The sequence below is a fragment of the Scleropages formosus genome, chromosome 25, assembly GCF_900964775.1.
Source record: "Scleropages formosus chromosome 25, fSclFor1.1, whole genome shotgun sequence".
Classification (NCBI taxonomy): Eukaryota; Metazoa; Chordata; class Actinopteri; order Osteoglossiformes; family Osteoglossidae; genus Scleropages; species Scleropages formosus.
This window is the reverse complement of record NC_041830.1, coordinates 8,920,619-8,940,443: the sequence shown is the minus strand read 5'-3', so window position 1 is coordinate 8,940,443 and position 19,825 is coordinate 8,920,619. Positions and strand designations below refer to the sequence as shown.

The window sequence follows — 19,825 nt, the reverse complement described above, 5'->3', positions numbered from 1 at the left end:
CAAATTCTTTTTGACAGCCAGCAAATATTTTTCAGTGCGGTCCAACCTTACTCTACCAGGCGAAGTTAACTGAGAGCCACTTCTTGTTCTCACACACGTATTCATCCACGCTGGTTCCATTGAACAGCCTCTGTGAAAGGTCTGGAGGGAACTCAGACGGAGGTGTATTTGAACCCGCGCACCTGGGGACAGTGTTACCTGCCAAGCTAAGGTATTCCCCGCAGAGCAACAGGGTGGTGAACTTTAGGAAAGAATGACATTTTGTCAGAGCCAAGAAACATAGGCATCAATGGCAAATGCTCACACTTGGCGCCTGTGTGAGCCCTCCCTGGTGATCACGCCCTCCTTCTCCATCAGCATCTGCCGGAATGTGCCCACCTTCTGCCGGATCTCCTCCTCAGGGTACCTGCATTGGGAGAATGAAGGATCAATCAGTCCACCGAGTCCTACAGAGGCGTCACGTCACATTTCTCACCGGGCTATTCAAATTCACCAAGAGATATGCTAACCACATGGGGATGAAATTCCTGCACTGGACAACAACTTCATAAAGAGCAATTTTCTTTTTTCATCATGGCTGCACCAGTCAATGTTTTCTTTGACCAAGCCGAAAGTCAAATGTTGTATTAAGGACATGAACTTAAAGGTGGGGCTGAGATGTGAATTCAGTTAGTTTAGATAATGTGGGATAATATTGATCTGATCGTCAAAGAAATTTCTGGGTTCCACAGAGATTTTCACCAAAAAATCTTCGTAGCAGCCTGAGAGGAAAAATACTTGAATGAAATAATATGAGCAGATTTAGAGGTTTCCCCTGTAGTAAGGAAATAATACGGATAATGCATATTCCTCCTGGACACACGCATGGACATCCATGTGATCTATCATCCATGTGAGACCAGTATTAGAATTTTTTGGATTATATAGTTGCAGGGTGGCATGAAGTTTTTTTTTTCTTTTTTTTTTTTTAATTAACGTTATGTATATTGTACTATTTTCATTTAGTCTGTATACCTTAATATTTTTCTGTACTTTAGCATATCCTGTGATCTGACTGACAGGTTTTTTGCTTAAATTTATGACTACAAAAATATAACTAGAACTGTAAGCCCCAAAGTTCTTATTGAGTTTACTCAACACTTAAATAACAAAATTCTAGTTAATGTAACATTTAAAAACGGGCATTTTATATTAAATAAAATGTTGAGGATGTCTGCAAGGGTAAAGCACACCCAAACCAAGCAACTAAGCCCCAAGCAATAAGTGACAATGAGTGTGTTGCGGCACTGCGACCACCCTATGTCACTGTGCAGCAGACGGAGTGTTACAACGGACCTTTGGGACTCAAAAACAATACAATAAGGGTAATACATTAAGGGGCAGCTGTCGTAAGGCATGCACGGTGTTAAGCGGAGGACCACCTGGACTCCGCTTTCAACAGACGGACACAAGACGGTATAAAAAAGCAGAGGCATTAATACAGCAACCCAATGCTACTTTGTGTTATAGCAGTATTGCTGCTATTATGCTTTTCTCTATCAAGCAAGCGACGACATGTGAAAATTAGACAGGCAGGGCGTGGAAAACATCAAGCTCTACCGACAGTCACAGTTTCACATGTCCCATGCACACCATCGGTGTAACGGCGCCAATAGCGGGCTGTCAAAACAGGCTGTCGCTTGGCACGCAGGTGAGGCAGCTCCCGGAGTTTGCTGTCCGAAGTCTCCGGCAATCTCACAAGCTGGAACTCGATGTCTGACAGGGATTTAATAACATTCCTGGCCGTTGAGGGACAAGCATGACGTGCATATCGGCAGTGACACAGCTGAAAATTGAATGTGCGCATTCAATGGATTTTTCGCGTGCTCCTCCTTGAACAGTTGATGAACCAAAAACCTTGAGGGACTTTTGAGATTTATAATAATAGGCTGCAGTAATTCAATTTTTCCATCCATTCAATTTCATTTTTTTTTTCTTTTTACCAACCCTGTTTGTATGAGCTGAGGTCAGATTTCGGCAGTGGTGGCCTTTGAAAAGACATCCCTTACTTTTCAGCTAAGCCTGGAAGAATCTCACGGTGTTTTAAAGTTTACTTCGGCACTAGGCAATAGTTGCTAAAGCAGAGCAAACTTATGATTTAAATTTAAATATTGGGTGGACTGCTACTGCACCCATGAGTAAAGGGGGTTCAGTTTAAAGACATGCATGTCTGATGCACCAAGAAGGATTTGGGAAGCACATAATTACAGTCCATATCATGATGAGGACAATGATCATTGTCACTGGCAACATTTGATGTTAATTTTCCATTTTACCAACAGTGTAAAACATTTTAGAGTTCAGTTATTTTCACACCTTGCACAAATATGGGACAGCAGTGTACTGGTTAGAGCTACTACCTTTGGATCCAAAGGTTGCAGGTTTGCTTCCCACCTCCAGCTGTACTATCCTTGAGCAAGGTACTTACCCTAAACTGCTCCCGTAAAAATTACCCAGCTGTATAAATGGGTAAATAATTGTAAACTTACCATCGCAAGTCACTTCGGAGAAGAGCATCTGCTAAATTAATAGATGTAAATATATTATCATATATCCTGAGCCATACCCTTTATCCTTGTCACCTCCAGCAAATGACCTGCTTGTTTGCTTTTCAACTGCTTTCTTCTATAGCAGCATACAGGACTGTGAATTTACACTGTTAAAATGTACAATACTGGTGAAAGGTCAGAACATATCCCGCAGCAACAGCGATACAAAAATATCTCCTGGGTGCCAGAAGAGCACTCACCGACATTGTTTGTACCGTGCTGACCCCCATCTCCTACAAGGGAACACTTGTCATTCTATTTGAGCTTCAAGAGCAAACATAACCACTAATATAAATATCCACAAAAAATTAAGGATGATCATCTAATTTTACTGGCTTTTGCCACAAAATGTGGCTTTTGAGAGACAGGAGAACGACAGCTAAACTTGTGCTTTAGGTGGAGGTTCGGGTTGATGGCGAGGCGACACTTTGCTGACAAGTGCAAAAGTGGTCCATATAGAAAGCAGAGGATCATCTACAGCTTGTTCACCTTCCCTTTGCTTCTTCTGCAGCGCCTCCGCTCTTTTGAAAAACTTCTGGCAGCACTTACCATTTGCGATTGCTATCTGTCAGTGCACCGGGTGACGGTTCTGGGTATGACTTCACGTGCCAGCTTAGCACTTAGTCAAAAGGAGTTTGTATCGCTTACTGCTTCGCTCATCTGCTTCTGCCCGCTTGGTGGTCCCGCGCACGAAACGTAAAACACGGAGGTTCTCGGTTCTGGCTCTGTTGTGGTGGAATGACCTCCCCCTCTCACTCGGAACTGCTGAAACTCTGTTCGCATTCAAGAAGGGTCTGAAAACTCACCTCTTCTAGACTCACTTCACCCATGATCCCTTAAGCTCATGTATGGTGTAAATGCTCATGCACCATAACTTTATCATCATGCCCAGATAAGCCTTGACACAGCCGCTACTCCGGCATTGTATATAAAAATCTGTGCACCTTTAAAAAAAAAAATAAATTGTGGGAAGGTGATCAGGATTCGTCTATTCTGAGTTTTATGCACCTACTCGTGCGATGAACATTGGTCTATATAGTGGAAAGAAACAAACTAACTTAAGAATCACACGTCTGCAACCGTGTCGCTCTTTCTCCTAATGTAATGCACTAATTGTATTTCTCTGAGATGTATGTCGCTTTGGAGAAAGCGTCTGCCAAATGAATAAATGCAAATATATCAGAGAAAAAGGCTGCATTTAGAAAACCTACAAAGTAATCTCTGGAATCCACTGGATACGAGTGAAATATAAAGAGAAAAATAAAGCATGCTGCCAATGAGAATAATGAAAAGAAAAGGAAAAAAAAAACTGGAAATGCACCACGGACATCAAACATACTGACTTTCACACCAAACGGGAAACAAGCAAAAGGTGAAAATTAAACGCTATATTGTTACTTGAGGTGAACGTTTGGATTTCCCTGAATAAAAGATGACAGCAAGAGCACAGCTCGCCTTCGCTTTGTATTAAAAAAGATGCAGCCGCCCAAGAAAAAACATCCAACCGAACCTCTGATCCATCACACAAGCACAATTACACCTGAAATGAATCTTGTGAAGATTAAACCCTCACGCACACAGCGTTTTACCACAGCAAGAGATGCCCTGAATATCAATTTGACCCCTTGACAATGTACTGTATCGCTGGAACACTTTCTTACATTACTGAAGAGGGAGGACGCAGTGTGGCCTGAATGATAACCACGGCAGGGAGATGCAGCGAAGGCAATAACCTCACGCAGGACCAATTGATTTTACGTTTGTGCAAGAATAACAGCCCGTCTTGTGACATCGCTGACTGCGGAAAATGGAAACAAATGACTGGGATGCCTTGAAAAGCCAAACGCTGCAGAGCTGCACAGCATCTGGGAAATTTTTCGTTTTATTGCAAGAGCAGCACCATTGGGAGAATTAAATCCTTTGAAGATTTAGATTAGATCAGGAAAATACCAAGAATAGCATTTGAGCTAACAATAGCTTTGACGTTTTTGATGTTATCTCAAATCGGTGGCTGGCAGAACTTTTTCTTGCCGATTTCGATTTAATGATGAAATTTTAATGACACTTGTGCACATGTGAGTTGTATGGCTTCTGTATCAAAAAATAAGCTGCTGATTCATAGCCACTGCTGGCATGAGAGCAGGATAACACTGGAAATGATGATCTTTAACTCTCTGGAAGCACATGTGGGAAAATATTATAGTTAGGGGCACATATTTGCAAATGAAGTGTTATGCAGGTGTAAATGCGGGTTAAAGCCTGCAAACAGCTGCTTCTCATATCTCTTTTCCAGCCATATTTCAAAGAAATATTACAAATCAAGGAGTGAGAGCTGCATCTGAATGGTGCTGAAATCTGTCAGAGTTGAAATTTAACACGGAAATTCTTCTCTTGCGGAAACTACATCATTTGCCTCTAGATGGACAACTCATCCAGCCAGTCCCCCGTTATTAAATTATTGTTTGCTTTGTACCTCTGTATAGCCAGGTGTGCAGATACCTTACATCACCGAAGGCCCGAGGACGGAGAACACAACCAGGCGATAATCTGTCCCTCAACATGAGACCGAAATGACAGAAACGATAGGAAGAGCTCTCCCAAGACACAAATGAAATTGGCGCATCTTTCAAAAACCCAATACAGGTAAACAAATGGATAAATTCAGTGGGAAACAATCTTAGTGGTGGGTGATATATGATTTAATATTAAAAGTTATTTCTATTACCCTTATACGTTGCTACCTATAGCTCAGTAAATAAGAGATTTAACAATTGAGAGACAGAGACAAAATCCCAATAAGAATTGCTAGATGAGATTCTTCTCACAAGCAGCTATTTATCATCAGTCTGGTTTTTTGTGTCCCATGTAAATCATATTCCCACTTAATTTTCAGAACTGTATTACCATAAATTAAAACTGCCATTTGATGGGATATGTGTGTGCTTTTGTAAAGTTCACGGTACCTCACTATGAGTTAAACATTCCTGTGAGACAATGGGCCCGAATTAAATGTGAGATTAGGTGACAAATGACGAGTGGGACAATCAGAATAAAATTTCAGAGCTTGTAATGTATGGGCCCTTAAGAACAACAAAATATATTTCTGAAAGAGCCAGCGCTCTCGACCCATTAACTTGGCGAATCTTGAGAAGTCGGTAGCGTTGGCTAATATGGGAGCATGTGACCGTCCCTCACCATACCTTAAGTCCATATAAGAACGTGACAGACCATCTTAATTTAACAGATTGATTGAGGCAATTAGACAGCAGTGAAAATTGTCAAGGGGCTCCATTAAGGATGACTTTCTGAAATTAATCGCTCAGGTCTCCCACCACTGCGGTTGTCACTTAAATGGAGAAAAATAGAGTCACCGGGTCTAAAAACCAGATCTGGATTCTCTCACCAAACAGTGAGACAGTGGAAAGACCTGGAATTCAGTAGCAGTTGACAGCTTGTCAGCACTGCAAGCTCCCCTTTTCCAGACTGCGGTAATACATGAAGTACACTGCTTTCCGAAAAATAAACAAATAAATGACACAACACTGAAAATGTTCTCACCATCCTGGTGGACATTTACATTTATCCATTTAGCAGAAGCTTTTTCTCCAAAGTGACATACATCTCGGAAAATACAATGTATACATTACATTAGCAGGAAGACAAACTTAGATGCAGACATTTGATACTTAAGTGCAGTTTGTTTGTTTCCACCACATGAACCAATGTTCATCACGAGTATCTGCATAAAATTCTATGAGAATATTCACGGTGACAATTAAAACCTGGTCTGTGTGTCTTTTCCCTGAGATGTGATCTGAATATTGACTGTGGCTTTTAACGACTTGGTTTGGAAACATCACAAATGTACGAAAACGTTTAGTGACCGAGAGCACCGCTTAGATTTTCCATTGTGTCACTAAAGGCGACAAAAAAAAAAATCACTGTCTTGTAATCAAGTGTAAAAAGATTGTACAGTTGTACAACATTCTCTGTTTCATTCTCTTGCTGAATAAAAGTCTTTAAAGAATAGAATATCTGTGATGATATCACAGCAGTAACTCTTCAAAAAGGATGACAATGGCTTTTAAACAAAAGTAAGAAATTACAACGAGAAAGAGCTGGGCTAGAAAAATCTAGGCAGAGCATTTAAAAGCAGTAAGAAAAAAATTCCAACACAGTATATGAACGTACTCAACGCACCCCTAAGGTCCTTGACTGGTCACCCTGAGGCCCGTGTCCAGCGCAAACACCAGACAGAAGTGCTTACTCTCATCTGGACTCGCCCTCCGTTTGTACAGCAGTTCTCAACTGCAAACATCACATCTCCTCGGTAGAGGCCTCGGCTACACCGAAAAAGAAAAACGTGCTAAAAACCATGGGCTCCTTCTTCCAAAGAGTCTTTCTCAAGCTCGTCTCAGTGACCTTGGTTAGGCAGGAGCTTTTCAGCAAAAAGCCATGGTGCTCTTGACACGCTGAGACAAACCCATAGCGAATTCCTGCCGCACCTGGGATGAATTCCTGCAGACAAAAGCGATTCACTGGACATTTCCCATAGAACTCCTCTTCACTGCACCTAACCACACACACACACACACATTTTCAGAACCGCTTGTCCCATACGGGGTCACGGGGAACCGGAGCCTACCCGGCAACACAGGGCGTAAGGCCGGAGGGGGAGAGGACATACCCAGGACAGGACGCCAGTCCGTCGCAAGGCACCCCAAGCGGGACTCGAACCCCAGACCCACCGGAGAGCAGGACTGCGGTCCAACCCACTGCGCCACCGCACCCCCTTCTGCACCTAACCAATCTAAATAAATTTTCTACATTTCATCACCACTCACCCCCTTGGACAGACCTAGCAACACGACGTAAACATTTATTTATTTAGCTCAAGCTTATTCCACCAAAGCGACTTATAATGTTAAGCTACTTACAGTTAATACCATGTATATAGCTGGGAAATTTTTACCATATCAAGTCAGGGTCAGTACCTTGCTCAAACGGTACAACACCAAAAAGTGACACTCGAACCTAGGTCATCCAACTGCAAAGTGGTGGCTTTATCTCCTCCACAGGTCATCAGCAGGCTGAGCATCACTGGTTTTATCAGAGTAAAACCACTTCTGTTTTATTTAGAGGAATAAAAAACAATCATTGATGACTTCACTACAAATTCCTTGCTGTTTTCATTGTTATATTAACCAGAAATGTCCTGTACACCTTGCAAGATTACCCATTTATGCATCTCAGTATTTTTTCTGGATCAAGGATAGAACGGCACAGCCAGTCCAGAGACACATGCGAACAACCTTTTGGTTTCGACTTTAGCGTTATGTTTCTTGCTGCTCGTTTAACAACTGGGGAACAGATGCAGAGATTTCAATCATCTGGTAAGAGTTAAAATCCCACTATACTGCCAAATGATTTGGCAAGAATTTGACCATAAACATACATGGCCATAACCAGGAGAACACAACACCGACTAAATTTTGTTACAATTCAGTACTCATGTGGCAAGGTTTTTTCAATTCTTTTGAACTTATGTACGTATAATTTAAAATCTTTATACAGACAGGTCAATATCATGCTTTCACATTTATTTATTTATTTATTTAACTGATGCCTTTCTCCAAAGCGACTTACACTGTTAAACTATCTGCATTTATTTACCCATTTATACAGCCTGGAGAAATTCTGAAGAAATTTTACATCCTGGAGTATACAATTATACAGCCTGGAGAAATTTACTGGGGAAATTTTACGGTAAGTACCTTGCTGGAGGTGACACTCGGACCTGTAACCCTTGAGTCCAAAGGCAGCAGCTTTAACCACTACACTACCAACTGCCCCAGTCACATTTTTGTCCAAAGTGACCTATGATAATAAGCTACAGTGATTTACCCATTTACAAAGGTTGGTGATTCTTCCCATCAGGGTGAGTATACCACCCTTGATCAAACTACTCACCCTGAATACCAGCTATTCAGGGTGAGTAGTTTGATCAAGGGTAGTACAAGAGGAGATGGGAATTGAACCTGAGCCCTTCAAGTACAAAGCAGCAGCTCCATGCACTACACCACGCGCTTGTCCTTGCGGTAGGCAGCAACGCCACTGCAGGCATTCTGTAAACCAAGTGCTACACGGACATCTCATTGCCATGGAAACATCATTAAGGTTTAAAAATGTTTTTGATCATTGACTTCCACATCATTCCAGTCCTAAAACACCCTGGGTGGAACATGTGACCTAGATTTTTGCTTGACCTCTCTAAGCACTGGGATATGTCTAACAAGCCTAAGAGACTGAATGCAGGGTCACAGGGCATAAACTCAAAGAAGCTGTTTCCCTATAGAGAATGAGATACATAAAACCACAGCAATTTCTATAAAATAACATATTTCTGTGAAGCAATCACCATTTCACATAGCGATGCTGAGCACTTCTCAAGTGAATAAACCAACCAACGTCTACAATCGCTTCTCCCAAGCGTGGCTGCGGCGAACCAGAGTCTAACCCGGCAACAGAGGGTGCAAGGCCGAAAGGGGAGGGGACACACCTTGCCGGTACGCTGCAAGGCAACCCAAGCAGGGCTGGAACCCCGGACTCGCCACACAGCGGGCACGAGCCGAACCCGCCATGCCACCACAGCCCCCAGATGAAAAAAAAATTGGTGTGGTGGATGCTGGACCTTCAGTTTTCACATCTCACCTCATAAACTTCACATGGAAAACAAGTCTGCATGAATCCCTTAGCAGCTAAAGCTTACCTCTTTCATTAAACATTTCATAAATCCTTACAAGCCCATTTACTGTAGGTGTATGTATCTGTATGCATATGTGCAAGGTGTAAGTGCCTAAATGTTGCTTACAAATATGACATATAGTGCCTAAAAAGATTAATAATGCAAGAAACTTACACCTTTCAAGAACTATCTCATAAATCCTTTTTGCATATTTACTCTATGCAGGTACCTGTATATTTCTACAATATTTTTCTACACATACTGTATGTGCAAAAAAGCGTGAACATGCAAATATTACTGTCTAATAGAACGATTTCACGTCTGAAAATATTCACAAGTAACCGACCGTTACTGATCTTTCAGGAACTATTCATAAACCCTTTCTGGCTTGTTTACTCTCTATGCGTGTATGTATTTGTACACATATGTGCAGGGTGTAAATGTGCCAGTATTACTTTCTAACAACTGAGCAATTTTATGCTTCAAAAGATTAATATTATGCACTGATTTCCGTGACTGAGACAACACTGAAAAGAAAGCTTGGCGTATATCACGCCCTCCCTAGAACACATTTCTAAACAGTTCAGTGCTCTCCTGCAATATGTTCATCTGCTAGCCGTAAACACTCAGGAGGACCCCTTCTGCCAGGGAAGCTATAATCACGAACCCATTCACCACCAGACAATTACTGGTCCGTAGATGTACGTATTCCACCGAAATGGGGGTTTAATAATGTAAAGAATATCCCTATATGTGGAAATAGATGTTGTCTGACCAACTCAATAAAGCTACTCTGTCCTAGTCTTTGGCTGGTTATTGAAATGAGAAAAGGGAAATGATCTCAGGGACTAAGGGAAGCACAAATTACAGGAACTAAAATAACGCTATGGAGTCGAATCGTACTCCATTTGTTTTTCATCCATTATCAAGTCATTGGCTAATCAAATCATTCCCCCTTCACTTGACAGAGACCCGTGTCATTATGCTCTTTGCAGCACTTTAATTTGAATTCAGACCTGGCCTAATACGTTTCATTGAAAAGAGTGGCTACCCGCAGCGCACTGCAAAGGACAAACCATTTAAGGGAGTATACAAGGTGGTCAGGAATAATTAAAAAGAAAAAAAAAAACCGCTAGGCCGGGTCTCCACCAGGGGCCAAATGCTGAAAAACATCCTGACAGGATGCATCCCGGGTCCAGGGCTGCGCGTCGAGGAGCCGTGAGCACCCCAGCAATGAGCATCACGTATTCCGACAGATACGCTCCCTTCTCTCGGCCCCGGGTCCCGCTGCTTCCTAACAAGCGGATCACCTTTAATTGTCACGGCCTTTTAATTGGCTCCTAGAGAAAAGCTGTTGTACGCCGGAGACTATCCCGCCTCGGCAACGAGCAGGGCGGGGAAAGCCAAGGGCAGCTGAGGGGGTGTTGCCACCTGTCTAATCCCCTGCTGTCCTCAGAAAGCAACATGTCACGTTTTACTCACTTACACACAAGCGGTAACATGTCGGCCATTGTAACTGAACAACAGCTCCCGTGCCTGCCGTTTTTCGCTAGTAGTGAGATATGGTCCTACTGGCTTCCTGTAGTTGCCCGTACCAAGTTGAAGACTGCGGTTACAGACTACAGGATGGTCACCGAATCCGTTTGATGTTTTATCTGCCCCTCAATAACTCCAGGACCTGATCACTCCCTACATCCCATGCTCACTCCTCTACGTTCAACCGCTTGGTGGTCCCACGCTCCAGATGTCCAAAATTAAAAATTTATAGGTCTTCGGTTTTGGCGCCGATGTAGTGGGATGAGCACCCTCTGTGCACCGGTAATGTCTGCATTCGTAGCTCTTTGTGCGAGCTCTACGTCTAAATGAATACATGTTTATGTGAATGTATGGAATTGCCTGGTCGGTAAAATACATGTCTGCTCGGGGGGGGGGATCAGGGAGGAGGGAATCTGTAACTGCAGATCTTGTGCTTCACACACTTGGACACTCCATCCTGTCTCTACAAGGTTACGCTGATTACCACCTTGTGCCACAAACAATTCAGCACCACCATATTAAAGCTACCGATTCCCAGGCAGTCCTTGTGCGCCTACACGGCATTCACAACATTCTTAACCGAGCTGTATGTATGGCAATATTTTTTCAACAGCCATCTGTGTCAGCTCTGTAAGTACAACGTGTGCAAACAGCTGTAAGCATCACGTGTTTACACACGCCAAAGCATGTAAATGGAACTGAATACAGTGCATAAACTGCGTTCTGTTGCACCGGATGTTTGTCAGACAAGCATGGGGTGGCAGTCCCTATTAGTGCTCCACACAGTGGCTCGGTACAGGCTCTCCCTTCGCTGCTCTCCACCATCATTAAGGAGCCTATTTGATGAGCGAGTGCCTGTTCTAAGTGCCTGACATTCGGTTCTTCTTCTTCCCTTGTAAACGGGGTTGATCCGTCAACATAGTCGAACCGGAGGCAGATGGCCGAGCCGTCCTTCGTTTCCCGACATTCAGCCCCGCGCGGATCAGGGTTGCGGACATCTGGAGGCACCTTAACAAGGGCCAGTCCTCCTTGAATTTCAGAGCAGACATTTGCCAAAATTAGAAACACGGTAAAAAAAAAAAAAAATCATGGAGGAGGTACAAAGACTCTCAATTCACCGCCAAGAGTGTGCAGAAGGTTCAGAGTTCCTCGGAGCAGCGAAAACTTTGCCCTGAATAACAAAACAGCTGAGAAATGTGAATAAAAGAGAGAGGTAACGATGACCTACTTCATCACCTGCAAGTGTCGGGATCATTTGTGTCACGCTAATCGACGTGTCTGATCTTCTCTCCTGCAGCCTGGGGTGATTAATGGATTCTGACCTGCTCAAGATCTGTTTTGACCACTACATCATCCCTTCTGGGAAACAAATATGAAGTGCCATCCATATTTCCCATGAAATAAAATGGCACCAAGTCAGGAGTAAAAGAGAAGACAGATTAAAAACAAAACTCGTGTTCCTGGCAGCCGAAGTCGACTCTACAGTGAGCTCCGAGAGAAACGTAGCTGCCAAAGATGCGGCGAATCACATCGCTGCCTCTACCGCTGCATTCCAGTAAAGACAGTGTCAAACTTTTATCATGATGCTCTTTCATATAATTAATCATGAAAGGACTCATAAAAACAACAATATGTATAGGAAAAAAATGGCATCATAAGGATAAGTTGTGCTTTATAAGAGTCTGCACATGACCGTCCTTCTCTGAAACGCTTTTAAGGTCGAAATTCACCATCAGTTTATATCTGTTAACGCACCACACAAAACCACGTTTTGATACATGTGTGATAAATGGCTTAAATTCAAATTCTCAATAGCTTTGCAGGGCCTTAATCGTACTCATTATTTGACTGATTAGAGCAATTAAGCTTTATTTTTAGGTGGGAGACTATACAAGAATGCCAATAAAATTGTAGTCTTAAAGAGCAAGTTAGACTTCATTTACACAATCTTAATCGATCTTAATTGAGTTTAATCTTAGTTGAGCACCATTCAGGCAAATCTAATTGAAGCAAGGTCACGGCAAGTTATTCATTAGTGTTATGTCTACTCTTTAGGCCTCCGTGAAATCTGTGTCGGCATGCTGGTCAAGCAGTAAAGATAAGCAAGATGACCACGTCGTCATGCGAACCAAACCATCATATACACCCTAATATCATATACATCAACTAATGTTGTTTTAATATATCTCACTGTTTTAAGTGACACTTCTGATGATTCAAGGCCTCAAAGGCCTGCGATGAAATGAAACAGAATGACTAAATCAGCCTTGTAACATGTTTTATATGCTTCACTAGCACTTGTTCTTAATGAAGGTGCAGATCTGGCCTTATGTGTCCATTATGCTGCCGTGGTAAGTACATAGCAAATGGTCCCATTTATTTTTCAGGCCTTTGCTCACGGCTGACCATGAACTAGACACTAGCAATTATGTAATGTGACCCTGGGATATCTCTCCCACTGATCTGGACGTGTAAATGCTGGCGATACATTATCCAAGCGGACCGCAGAACGCCACGTGGTAACATAATACGCACTCACCCCTGCTCCTCCATCATCTCCTGCAACTCCATACACTTCAGCTCTACTCTCCGCTTCCGCTCGTGGTCCAGGATCTCCCGATGGGCCTTCTTTGCCGGCATTGGCTCTGGCTTCTGCACCTCCTCCTCTGGCTTTGGCCTGCCTGTGGATGCCCCCGGCTGGGGGAAGCCGTTAGCGCCATCCTGAGGAGAAGGCGCCCTTGCCCCATCGTACATGGCCCCGGTACTCTGCAGGAGAAAAAGGCAGGTGAGAAGGTGAGGAGAGGTCAGAGCTGGGGGGGGTTGGGGGAGGTGAATGGCAGTGCCGGGGAAGTCCACGGGCCTTTAAGCAAGGCCATAAAAAATACTATCTGACAGCATCCTGGAGGAAAATACCGAACTAATGTGCTTCCCAGCATGCCCTGCAGCTCTCAGTCTAGCCCTCACGGACATAACGCACCCCTACGACTTTCTTCCTCATTAAAAACCAGCCAAGACAAAGGTGAGATCTCCCATTACCGCTTAATGGTCCCACCCGCCAGACAGCCTACTCTAACTTCACCATGCTGTCTGTCCACCCACAGGGGTTCCTCATGTCTTATTTGCATCCATCATCACAAAATGCCTCGGCAGAAATGTTACCAAAGCAAACGTGTATGCGTACGTCATTAAAATTCACTGACGGAACAGGTCTGACAGTTATCGGTCCAGACTGGGTTACAAATGGTTTTTTTTTCCCCTAATTGCACAGTAAAAAATAAACGATTCGGTCTGGGCCGCAGTCAAACTGCCCGAACTCATCAGCATCTAGCATTACGTCAGCAGGCAGCCCGCTGGGCGCGGAGCTGACGTAGCCGCTGACTCGTCCGCTAATTATTTCTGTGCCACAAACTACGAGGGAGAGAGGAGATACGGCTAAGCGTGCGATCGCGGCCCTTACGACTTTGCACAAAAACCAGGGCTTTGTCTTAAACGGGAAAGCGTTGCAGAGATGCGGGACATCCGAAGTAACCGCACAACGGCAGTATTTTGTCATTGCAAGGTCATTGGTTTCCAGAGGAAAATGTCTTTTCATATTTGAAAATAGCCCCCAAAATTTATCACATCCCATTTCATCTATTTTCCAGCGTTTTTTTTCTATTAGGTATTATTTATTATTTAGCTGACACCTTTGTCTAAGTTGACTTACAGTGTTACATATTCAACTTTACAGTTATTTACTCATTTCGACCGCTGGGTAAGTTTTACTACCTCGGTTCAGGGTAAACACCTTGACCAAGGGTACTATAGATAGAGTGGAGTTCAAACATTCAGACTGCACGGCAGTCGTATATTTTATATACGGTGTGCTACTTTTAGTGTCTAATACTAAAACACGTTTCTCCTGACTCTATTATAGACTCAGAAAAATGCGTGACACCTATAGTAAAACTTGAAATACTGACAGATGTACAAACTAAACACTTTTATTGCAGGCTGCCAGCCACATACAAAACCCTGAATAACTCAATATCGCTTCAGGCAGACACTAGTAACAGTGCGGTTACGTCTCGTGCAGACCTTTGCTCTATCTTCCACTTACCCGACCTTAGCGCTCACACCAAAATTTGACCGACACCACCGTGAGCTCGTTCGTTCCGCAAGGCAGCGAGATTACAGTAGTAGGTAGCTGGAGAGCTTTCAGAGGAAACTTACATCTGGCTCCAACACTGACACGAACAGAAGCTGGAAGTAAAAAAACTCCATGAGTTTAAATTAATTAATTATAAAGCTAGCATAAGGCTTGTTAAAGTCAGTGCCATATGTAAGCAAGCTACCTAATTTACGAACGCATCCAATTAACTCCCTGGTTTTGTATTATTCATCTGGCTAAGACAGATGAAAAAGTGTATCTTCTAGTTTTTTTACTGAGGGTAATGGCTGCACAGTTAGTGTGGTGAACGATGAAGAGAAATCGCTGAAGGAGGAATGTAGCCGCGAGCGCTGTGAGCAGCCTTAATGACTTTGGTAATTATGCTTTATTTTTAAAGGGTTAAGACTGAAATGTTATGTTACATAAGTCTCATAATTATGACAGCCATGTTGGTAGCTGCAGTTTGTCTAATGAAAATAATGTACTTAGGAGATTTTGGAAACGTGCGCGATGAGATAAGCGAGCTGGGTGGAATAAGCGCCTTTGCAAATGAGTTTTCCGGTTCGAGTGCCGTGATGTGATTTGACGGGGGTGAGCGGGGGCATTTAGAAGACTCGATGCGATGCAGTGGCAATGGGCCCGAAAAAGCACAAGGGGTTCCGCTGCACACAGCAGGAAGCCGCAATATTAATGAGGTCATCGTTCACTGTGAAGGGGGGGGGGAGAGTACCTGGGATAAAGGAGATGGTGAAGCTGGCATGATAAGGTCATCCACTGCTTTGCTGAGCCCTCTGGGCCAAATAACATATTGGTTGAGAACACAAACTGTTATCATATCCTTACCTTTACTCATCTATGTGAAGCATTTTTCCATAGCTGTGGCAGCACAGCAGTTAATACCAGCACCTCACAGTTCCTAAGCTGCTTGGTGGGAGCAGGTTTTGCATGTTCTCCCTGTGTTTGCACCCTGACAATGTGCACGGATGAAGAAAACAGCCGATTCAATTCTCTTCCTCGCCATAGAAAACACGGCGCTGGTGGTGATGGTTGGTTGGTTTTAACTCTGTAGCACAATCATTACTTCTCCAAACCAGCTTGGAACTACCCGCTCACAGCTTGGTCATTTTTACTGCATTAACTCAGGATAAGCACACTGATAAAGGGTACTACAGCAGAAGGCAGGATTTGAACCCGGGACATCTTGAGTGTAAAGGTGGTGCATCTAACCCCGGCACCACCTGCTGCCCTTAACTCTCAAGCAAGACAGACCAAACTGAACTGCTTCAAAAGTTCTGCCTGCGTAACTGCAAAACTGGAAGTCGTTGTCCGAGAAAATTAAACAAGAGCCGCATCAACAACGAGAGATTCTTGCTTGAACAGAGTGAGCCCGGCGCAGATGCTCAGTTTACTTTTCTTGTCACAGATGAGATGCCTGCAGGTTGAATGCCGTGGGACAGATTAAACATCGAGCCAAAATGTGTTTGTTCTGCAACACTCATGCAATCTGTGCTCGAACCCAAGTGCGATGTTTGATGCTTGTGCAGGATTTCTGCATCCCTTCAGTGCCCTTCTTAATGACTGAACAGGTGGAGGGACAGTTGGAGACATCGTCACTGAATCCATAATAAAGTGAATCCTAGCTTAAAATTCTAATACTTTCCTCCCCTTCTGTTTCTGGGAAGCCCTGATCCCGTCGACATCTAGTACAAGTACAAATAGAACAATCGTCCTCTTATTAACAATTCAACCGCTGCCCTTCGAGCAACAAGAGCAATTAAACTTGCTGCAAAACCCTGTCACATCTTTAAAAATTACACCTGCATCTTTTTTTCTGTGTGTATGTGTGTATGTGAAATTAAATATGACCTGTGACACCCATTTTAAGGGTTACAAAGGACATTATTAAATTTATTTATTTCGATAAAAACGACCGACATCAACGGTTTTCTATTGCAAGTGCTCGTGTGAAAATTGCGCAGGAGGTATAGTCAAATAAAACCAGACATTGAAAGACTATCATTACGCATGCTAATTACACGTACTGCCTCACTGTCAGTTTTCAGCTCACACACACACACACACACACACACACAAGCTTACACACACTATCCTTATTTTAAGGATGTGAAGTTTCACATCTCCAGAACGGATCAAATAACCACTCAAGAGTGTAGGACCTAGCCTAGGAAGGCAAATTCCAGTTAAATATATACAAAAATAGGTGAAAAATACCCAGCCTGATACCTGGGGGGGGAATAAATGCAGCCAAATAAGCCAGATGATATAGGAAAACCTATAAACAGCTGTAATTTAATCACGCAATTACCGCACTCCTTGATTACTTCCTTTCGTTCCACGAGAGGCAAGGGAATCTGTGTCCTCTCAAGCAAAACAAATCATTTAATCATTTAATGAAGTCATCACACTGACTTATAGTAGATAAAGAAGTGCCATAAGTAGTTAATTGGGTTTATTTCCATTCTTTGCAGGGACAAAGTTATCACTGTAGGATTTTCATGATTTCTCCCTTCGTGTTTCGTGGCTTACCCTTCAGCCTTTGACACATTAACGTGTCAGTGACCCGAACATTGTTTGCGATTGCTCATTTTTCTCCAGGTCTAGCTCCGAACTGAGTCTAGTTTCATAACAACACACTTTCATTTATTCAGCTCAATTCGTTTTTACACAGCGTCATTCAGCACGGCCGCATCAGAAGTACAGGATCCGTAGATTTAGATCTAGAAACAATTAGCTTCGCTTGCAAAAGGCCTTTCTATCAACGTGCTGCACTCATATCTCACGAGATCTGTAATAACAGAGCTGCACTTAAACATCTGCATCACAAAATGGAAAATGACGCACGAGATTTCACGCGTCCGTACGATAAACGAGGAGGAGGAGGCGAAAGCAATCGTTTCGAAGTGTGCTACGCATCAGTGGCTGAGACGGAACCAATCAAGGCAAGAAATCAATAGGGGTAATCTCGTTCTCTAATTGTACTGATGGGGCTCCTTCTGCTGTGCACCAGTGAGAACCGATGCACCTGAGGAAAAGTGCACAGATACACAGTAATTCCCACATAAACACCGATGCGGGGAAAATACCGATCTGATGGATGGACTTCACACAAACAGTGCAAACACAATCCGAACTGTAGCACTTACCATCATATGGTAATTAAAATCAGAAAACGTTATGCACTTAACTGTATAATCGTGTTTATTGTAAAATGAGACCCCACCCATCTCGTTTCCAAAAGACTGTAACCAATTTTAAGCAATAATCAATTTAACCGTGGATAAGGTGTTAAACATCACTACAGGTTTTTTTTTTTTTTTTTCAAAACAGAAATATTCAAAAGGAAGGAAAATAATTTGAAAACGGCGTACGAAATAAACAATTACACGTATCATATGTGTAACGGCTTGTATTTGGGTGTGGAGGCGGTTGTGTTAAGATTTGCATTTAACTGTAAAAAAAAAAAAAAAAAAAAAAATATGCTGCACAAAATAAGGCATTTCTTCCTGGGAGACTGAAACTAAATTTTCTTATTAATAACCAATTAAAAACTTAAAAAGAACTAGACAGCCTTGAAAAATAGCAGGAGTCTAGGAGCAAAATGGCTGGAAAAGGAGCATTTTAAAGCAGTATGAATTGTTCTGAACAAATCTCATGAGGAGCCCACTGTCCTTCAGAGCATTCTGGGATATGTGTGTAATTACGTCCTGCTGGATCTGCACTTTTTCGCTGTGGGTCCCTTTGTGGTTGAATACACTCGTATACCAGGGGAAGATGAAACGGTGTCCACAAACAGAAGCAACAGGAGCCGCTCCAGCAACATCAAGAACGACAAAACGTTCTTGAAGCGACGTGCTCCGTGGTCTTTGCGTTTCTCCACCAAATCTGAACATTAATTCAAGCTAAAGCAAAAATGGGAGAGCACACACAAACTTACGGAAACTGTTTTATTTTTCCTAACGGACGTACGCTTTTCGGCGGGATACCTTCATCGGCGTTGCTGTGCTCTCCCATTTTTTCAAGTTCAAGTTTTATTTGTCACATGCTCAACCACACTTGGTACGACATGCGGTGAAACGCTTTTCCGACTGCCCGTAATACAGAGTGATAGAAGGGATAATATAAACAAGGGAATACAAATAAAGGAGAAATTAGAAACATACTGCAGAAGTATGGAGAATATATAATAATGAAAATAGGACAGAATAAATAATAAAAGTATAGTGGTGAAAAAAATAATAAAAATACATAGTGGTCTAAAAATGTGGAACGACAGAAATATAATAACGATGTATTAGAGATATAGAGCAATTTCTTTATTTTCCTATCGTATACTGGGGTTCTGAGCACCCAAGCCCCTAACTTGATTCTTTTACTATGTTGAGCACATCTTTTTTTCCGGTATATAAAATTATATTAAACCCATTATATTGGCACATATTACATGCCTACCATATACGATCCTTACGTCTTCCTTTCATTTTTCTATATCCGGTCACCGCTTGCTATAAAATCCAATCACAGTATTTTCTCTTGTGAAATGGGCTAAATGATGGATTTGTGAAAAGCCAACTGACATGCATAGGTTATATGTAAAACATTTATTTTTAACTGTATGTAACTTCAAATACAACACAAGGGTGACAAATAAGCTTAAAAATTTGCTACCCTCAATACGCACGAGCGCACGGCTCTTCAGAGCTCCTACAGCACACACGCAGCTCGGTTGGGGGAAAGGACGGAGGTCCCACTACACCTCTGAAAAAAAAATAATGAGCTACTAAACCC

At 42.7% G+C, this 19,825-nt stretch overlaps 1 protein-coding gene across 4 annotated transcripts in view; it reads right to left on the bottom strand.

Annotated features, from left to right (window-relative positions):
* Positions 1-19,825, bottom strand: part of srrm3 (serine/arginine repetitive matrix 3) — a 92,797-nt gene that overhangs the window by 35,920 nt on the left and 37,052 nt on the right. For all 4 annotated transcript variants that reach the window (XM_029249258.1, XM_029249259.1, XM_029249261.1 and 1 more), the window contains exons 2-3: positions 13,409-13,635; positions 305-406 (exon numbers count right to left, since the gene is read on the bottom strand). In XM_029249258.1, coding sequence (XP_029105091.1) covers positions 305-406; positions 13,409-13,623 — 317 coding nt within the window. In that variant the 5' untranslated portion in view covers positions 13,624-13,635. The remainder of the gene's footprint in view (positions 1-304; positions 407-13,408; positions 13,636-19,825) is intronic.